At 33.7% G+C, this 7,564-nt stretch overlaps 1 protein-coding gene across 1 annotated transcript in view; it reads right to left on the bottom strand.

Moving 5' to 3' along the window:
• FSIP2 (fibrous sheath interacting protein 2) overlaps positions 1 to 7,564 on the bottom strand; it is a 93,011-nt gene that overhangs the window by 51,331 nt on the left and 34,116 nt on the right. Inside the window, exons 11-12 of the mRNA XM_040636584.1 lie at positions 5,667 to 5,724; positions 1,962 to 1,998 (exon numbers count right to left, since the gene is read on the bottom strand). Of these exons, the coding sequence (XP_040492518.1) occupies positions 1,962 to 1,998; positions 5,667 to 5,724 (95 nt within the window). The remainder of the gene's footprint in view (positions 1 to 1,961; positions 1,999 to 5,666; positions 5,725 to 7,564) is intronic.

A 7,564-nucleotide genomic window follows, 5' to 3' on the forward strand; every position in this document is an offset into this window, starting at 1 on the left:
AAAAAAAAATCACCAAATTGCTGTCTAGCCAAATAACATGCAAGTTTTGGCAAAAAGAAACAGTGTCTGCAATCCAATGATATTATTTAATAATATGTCAGATAATTTATTACAAAGTATTTCTCAAAATAGATGTGGTCAAAACATTTGGGTGCCTTCAGAGGCATCTGTCTAGCTAAGATGTAAGGATGAAAAATAAGCCATCTCTTCTTCCCATTCTCTGCTACAGAGGTGAACCTCTGATTTGTGTATATGGAAATGAGTGCAGCTAACTATTAAAAATTATTTGATAGGCAACAAAAAAGTTAATGCTTATGGAGACCGACTGGCTTTGTATTCAACAAAAGAGTATCAGTGCAAACTGTTTTAGATAGGAAAGCTGAGAAAAGATGGTGCAAAGAAGGAACAAATTAGTTAAGATAGAAACAAAGGGCCCCCCTAGACTTGGGTCTGAAAGAGTCAGGAGAAGAACAAGGGTAGGGAAATTGAATTAGTTTTTGAGCCAGAAATAGAAATCCAGGGACCAGATTTGGAAAACCATCCCTTAGTAGTCAGTGGTGATGTCACAGCTTAAACCGGACCAAAAGTAGAAAAAATGCATCTGTAGAATTCTATAAACCGCTTCTTATTTACTAAAAATGAATTTGGGGCTTGAAAAAATCCTTTTGCCTATAATAAACGAGTAGTCTGTTTTAAATTGTTATTACTCTTGAGACATAAAGGATGTAAATATGAGTAATTGGCAGCAAAGCCTAGAAGGTTGGTATGTAGGTACTAGGTTAAACAATATGATTCCTATAATGGGGCTGTTCATACCCAAAATATTACCTTAAATTAGCACAGAAATATTCACATTTCAGTCAAACATTCAAAGAAAATTTAACACCTATGTAACATACTCTTTCCTGACACATTTGAGAGTGTTTAGAGGCACCTTAGGAAAAGCAATTCTATCTTGCTGTAATTCATGAGCCTCCTAATGTATTTTTTCCTTTATTGTACAATGGCTAGTGGTTTAAAAACATATTTTGGATGACAGCATATATTATAAAATACTTATTTTACATAATGACATCCTAAATCGAACATTTTTAAAATAAAATCTAAATTTTAACAGAAAAAAACATTTTTTTCTAATCCACTACAGCACATAAAAACTAAGACATTCAGTATATATTATTTTTCTTATTACCAGAGATACAAAAAAAATCTACATTGTTACTCTTACACTAGGTGTGAAAGTTTCCAACTTTGATATGTGAAAGAGAGATATTCCTAAAATTTCCTATGTAGTGAAATATAATAATTAGAACCTAGTTTTCAGTTGCTTTCCATTTTAATATTAAAGTGAGATATGTTCTCTTGAGTCAAATCTTAATATTTGCTACACATTCTATGACTTGAGTAAGTGTCCATGTGAAAAAGTATGTCAGAGTATGCGTTGTTCTCCTACACGTTTGTCTTTCCTGACTGCTCTGACTAGTTCCAGAGTTGGGTTTTGTAAATTGGACCATCTTATCTGCCTGTTCCAAGTCTCAGCTCATAGGTGACCAGGTACTTTTTTATGTGACAGTCTTAGGTGACCAGGTCCTTCTCACTAAAATGGCTAGAGCCAGACACAAGCCAAGTCTGCATAGCTGTCACTAATGGCTTCCCATGATAAAAGGAGTTTGTGGTATTTGATGCTGTTATGATGACTAGTTCCTTTAATGTCATTCTACACACTTCTGTGTCCATGAAACTCTTTCCTGAAGGGCCAACATTATCTTTTGATAAGAACTTTAGATCACTGCAAAATTTAAGAATTAACTGAAAGTAAACTTAAAGAAAAAAAAAGTCAGAGATAGACTAATATCAATAGATGATTACTCCTTATTTGATTCACAGATTTTTTTTCTATTATGATACATTAGGAAGTACCATAAATATGTTGCTTTATCAATGGATTTTATGATACATACTTTCTCTTGCAAGCAATTTTGTAGAAGGTTCTGTTCTCTGTAAAGTCAAGAAAGGTTGAGCACTTAGTTATTACCTAGGGTCAAGAATTTATATAACTTTTTCCAAAATTTCTAATCATTGAATCATTTGTTTCTTTCCTTTATATCTGAGAGTTTTTCTACAGAAATTCAAAAGGAAGAATAAACTTTATTTTTTGTCTAATCCCGCCTCCCTAATTTATCCTGCTCCTTTGATCCCCACATACTTTATTGCTTGTAAGAATAGAATTGTAACTACTGTATAAAAAATATATCTATCTACAAAGTCTACTTCTGAGCCACCTTTGCCATGCCTGCTTTGTGGTTCTCTGGGGGAGGACACAGAATTGGAGGGAGTGGGTGGCTTAGTCCTTTCCGTCTGCTAAAAGGCACCATGAGGCAAAGTATTTGACCAGAGCTTTCTGATATCCTTTACTTACCCTTTTAAATCCCATGGTCCCACCTACACTTTCATCAAACAGCAGGAAGGGAATATGTGAATGATTATTCAGTAACTATGGGTTAAAATAATAGGTTCCTAGCCATATGCAATACTAATTTAGATGGAGACCTTTTCTTAGTATGAAAATATTCTATCATGTATTCTAATTAGAATTATTTATCAACACACACTAATGAAATAAAAAAAATAGTTTCTGAATTGTAACAAATAAAAGAAAATAAGAAAAATTATAGAAAAAACAAATAGTAAAACCAGATCAAAGACCATATGATACTTTATAAATTTCAACATGGGCTCTTTTCTTATAATCAGATATATGATACTCTCATACATTTCAATCCTCTTCCTATTTTCTTAAAAGAAAATTGACATTCCTTTTTCATTTTTATAGGCCTGTGCTATACATTGTAACATGCAATTTTTCCCAAAGTCTAAAATTCAATCATGAGAAATAGCAGGACTGAGAATTACATCCTAAATCTTGGCAGAAAAACAAAACAAAACAAAACAAAACAGAAACACCCCGTCTTCACTGGTTTCAGCTCAGAAATTAGGCTTGGTAGTAACAACCCATATTTAGACTAAAACCTTTTTGCAGTATGGAACCTGGAGCATGAAAACTGATGTTGGTGACATGTTTTCTATCTTTTGGCCTTGTTTATTTTTTTGGGATCTGGTTTCTCAGGTCAACCTAAGCATAATTTTCTTCTTTTAGACATTCTGCAATCTAACTCTCCCAGATTCATCTTTCTATTTTCTTACATTATACTGTAGGTGCCATATGGAACTCAAGGAGTCCAATCTATTGACTGATAACTGTCCCCAACAGGGTGTCTGCCCCAAAGGCATGTATATAGATCCAAACAAAGAGTAAAGACCTAAGAATAAAATTGACCAAATAACAGAAAGCTTTAATGAAGACCCCTTTGAACAATTGTGATAACCAGATAAAGTATATCAGTGAAAAAGGCAGAGGAAGGAGCTCTGAAAACTTCTCCATAAAAGCAATGGGAAAACTGGCAAAATTTTTTTTTTTATAATTTCATAGTTAATGTTTTTATAGTCATTTTTTTCAGTTTTCTGAGCTCTGAAAATTAACCAAAGGCTTTCAGCATTCCAGAGAATGTTTATTCAAGAAAAATGGTTGATCTAGGTAAAAACAGTGAGCTTTGTGGGGTTTTAACTTGCCTTATTTCTATCCCCTTTCTCCAGCTCTATGGTATCCTTTAAAAACATCTTCCAATCACAGGGGCATGGCTTTGTTCATTGTAGTATCTGCCTAACATTTTAACATATGTTTTGAACATAGTAGTTTCTTAATACATGTTTGATAAATAAATTCCCATTTAAAGTCTTTTGGATCTAGGCCTACTCTCTACTACAAAATGAAGCCTTTGTGCAGGTCGCTAGTGGACTTGTAGAACTGGTTCCTGATTTCTCGCCTTCAATTTTTCTTATATATTTCTGTCAGAGTTGTCTATCATGCATGTTATTATGACCACTACATTCCCCCTCCAAACCATCAGAGTGCCACCCATTAAATAAACTAAATTCCTGACCACAGTCTGTATAGCTGCAGACTTCCTGCCTTCTTCACTCTGTTACTCCTTATGTCTTCCATCCCAATAATATGGACTTACTCATTATCTAAGTGCAGTACATAATTATTGCAACTCTGTTTACCCTCGTTGCTATGGTATTTGCTTTGTCTTCATTCTCTTGGTCCTGAATTTCCATGTCTATTTTATAAAACTTTCTGTATGCCTTTTATATTAACATTAGAAAAAAAAATAGAACTAAACAATAGAAGAAAGAGAGGGAAGATGAGGTGGACAGTAGATCAGATGTGATGATTCTATCGTAAAGTCTTAGGAAATCTGGAGTTAAATCAGAACAAGAGGGATGTTATATGTGTATGATGGGCAGGGTCAGACTGGAAAGTATTGTTAGTTGTGTTTTATTTATACTCTGACCTGAGGTTAGGATGGGTATGTGAACCTAAAAGTATTTTATTCCTGTCATTTTGGGAGGGACTGGTGAAGAAGCTCCAGGCCATGCCTAAAGTTAATCATCTTAGCTGAGCTAAGATTTTTAATGAAAGAGTAGCCAAAATATTTGCTATGAAAGATTCAAATAATTCTCTAGTTCTGTAATCTTGGGTGGGAGAAAACGAAGAGGCAGGAATTAGGACTTTATTATGAGCCTATTCTAACCTGTTTAATGAGGAGGCAAGTATTTATATTTCCAATAAATAAAAATGTATTTATTCAACAAATAAAATAAAAATAGTCATTATTTACACATGATCATCATTCCTCCACTTTGTACGTTAAACTGAACTCGTCAGTTTTCCTCTTTCTGCATCTGTTACAGTGCTACATATCCTATGAATTCTCAGTAAGTCAGTTGACAGCCATCAGTCCTAAATCAAGATACTTCCTCCAAAGAAGTTTGATCTGAAATTTTGATACCATTTACCACCACACATCACTTAAGTTTGACCCACCATTTTCATAGGGATTTGGGGTTTCTAAAGTATATCCTGGACATTATTTGGCATATAACCTTTTTAAGAAGGTGATAATATTGGGTCTAAAATAATAGTTTTTTTTTCTCCCTAGAGTTGAGAAAACCATACATAACCAGCAACAGAATAGGTGGCCATTGAGGTTTGAGGAATGAAAATCCCTCAGCACCCCCCCCTCCAAATTCTTCTCCAGAGACTTGCAATTTCTATCATCAGAGGATATTTTTGGGATTATACTGCAAATACCCTTTAGGAGAAGAATAATTGGTTAAGTCATCAATATTTGCAGTAAACTAACTTACCATCCTTGGGAAGCCAATAATCTCAAAAGGCCTAAGAAATGGTAAATGTTTCAAAGGAGATAAAAGCAAAGGAACAAAGTCCAGATGCTGGAAATCTCTTGAAGAGGAGGAATTATGGTAGGATATACTTGAATGTGGCATGAAGACTCTGAAGTGAGGGGGGAAGTGTAGAACCACAGTGGGGATAAAGAAACAGAGAAGGAAGAGGAAAAGCATTCGCTTTGTCTGCCTTACAATTTAAGCTTAATGCTGAGAGTTTGCAAAAGACAGAAGTTTCACTAAATCCAAGTAAAACTACTAGAGGATTCTATGTAATCATTTGCTTTTTCAATAGCACTCATGTAATTATTAAAATATTAATTTATATTTACACATTAATTTTCTTAGATACTTACGTATTTGAGAAAGCATGAGAAGGGAAAGTACCCTGGGCTGTGGCATGAACCTGAGGTCCTATTTATTAGAAAAAGAAAACTGTAATTAGTTTGTATTCTTCCCCAGCAACTTGTAAAATGGAAATTAATATCCTCTAGTAGATCTTTATTCTTTGGTACTATCTTGTTTAAAACCCTCCAGAGATTCTCCAAAATGAAGCCCAAATTCCTTAGGAAGGCATAAAATATACCATACAATTTGATGTTCTCACTTACCTCTGCAGTGTCTGCTTTGTCTAGTCTCTATCCATTCATACATATTCTATGGTCCATAGACACAGAATGACTTAATTTGCTAAATATATCATGTTTTCCACACCTCTGGCCTTTGTTTTTGCCATTTCCTTTGTCTGGAGCACCCTATGCCTTCTTTTTAATTTCTCATATTTTAGGCTTCATTCAGTTTGTATGAATTCCACTAGAAAGCCTTGCCTAAGTGAATGAATATCCTTCTTTAGTGCTCCTGAAGCATTCTACACGTTTCTGCTACAAAACTCATATCATAATTAAATGTTTACTCTTCTGTCTTTCTGACTATGACATAAATTTACCACTATACCCACAGCATTTAACACACAATAAGTATTCAGTAACATTTGTTGAATCCATTATTTAATTAAAATGTTCCTCAACATTTATTCATTGTTTTGTCTGCCATTAATCTTCTCCTACTTGAATATTATCTAACTTGATTTGTATATAATCCAGCAAGATTCTATTGTTGAGTTTTGGTAAATACTTGGGATTGAAGTGATATAGGAAGTCTTTCTGCAGTACGTTTCTAAAGGCATATTGAATTGGTGTATGTCAATTATGTGAACACAAATGAATGAAAGTTTTAGACAAAAAGATTGCCCTAATTTCAGAAAGTAGTATTAGTAATTAGAACTAGTTAAAGTTAAGTTTAAATGGTAACTCTTGTTTCTTCCAGCAAACGAGTAACCGATAGGTACTAACGATGTGTATAAAAAGTCTTAGTTAACTCCTGTGAAGCTTTCGGAGTTTGTTTTTGTAGATACGTTTTTGTATATGTTCAGTTTGGTAGAAGTAACTGGAATTAAGAGTGCACAGATCTGAGAAATTAAGTGTGAAGACAATACTATTTTAAAAGCAAAGTAAAAAACCAAAAAGCTTTTCTGTTTCCATTAACATGCTGGAGTAGATATCTAAAAAATTTGCCTAGAATTCTATATAAATCATTAAGCCCACCCTCTAAAAAGCAGCTAAGCTTTCAAACACATTAAAAGCAATCTTTGACAGTAAAATATTTGGAGTAACACAAATCTAGAGTGGTAAGCAAGTTTTGAAGTTGATGTTTGCTCTATGAGCATTGGCAATACCTACAAACAAAATGGGGAATCAAAACTAAGTAAGAGCCTCTAAAAATATACTGGATGCCAAAGAGTTATACCCTTTGTTGAAGAGTTGTCTGAAAAAAAAAAACAACAAAAAAACCCCAAAAAACAAAAAACAACTCATGCCACAGATGTAGCAGCACAAATAAACTATGTCTTGGCTTCAGCTATGGATAGAGGAAGAAGAGGAAAAAAAATAAAAATCTCTCTTAAGAGATAATCTGTCATTATGAATTCCTATATGACTTTGAGGTTCAAATCTATCATATGGTCATAAAACTCCAAGTGGGAAATTAATGTAAAATGAACCTGTATCTTAACCTCTTCCAAATGCCTAGCAGAAGCATATGGAAAATTTTTAACCTGCTTTATAGGGGTATAATTGGTATTCAAAGAACTGCACCTATTTAATGTGTTGAATTTGAGTTTCTATAGAGCAACACATACTATCCAAATACAGAATTCCCAATGGTACATTTCTGTCAAAAATGAGCTCTATATAAC

This window comes from Ursus maritimus, unplaced genomic scaffold (assembly GCF_017311325.1).
Source record: "Ursus maritimus isolate PB19 unplaced genomic scaffold, ASM1731132v1 scaffold_1, whole genome shotgun sequence".
Classification (NCBI taxonomy): Eukaryota; Metazoa; Chordata; class Mammalia; order Carnivora; family Ursidae; genus Ursus; species Ursus maritimus.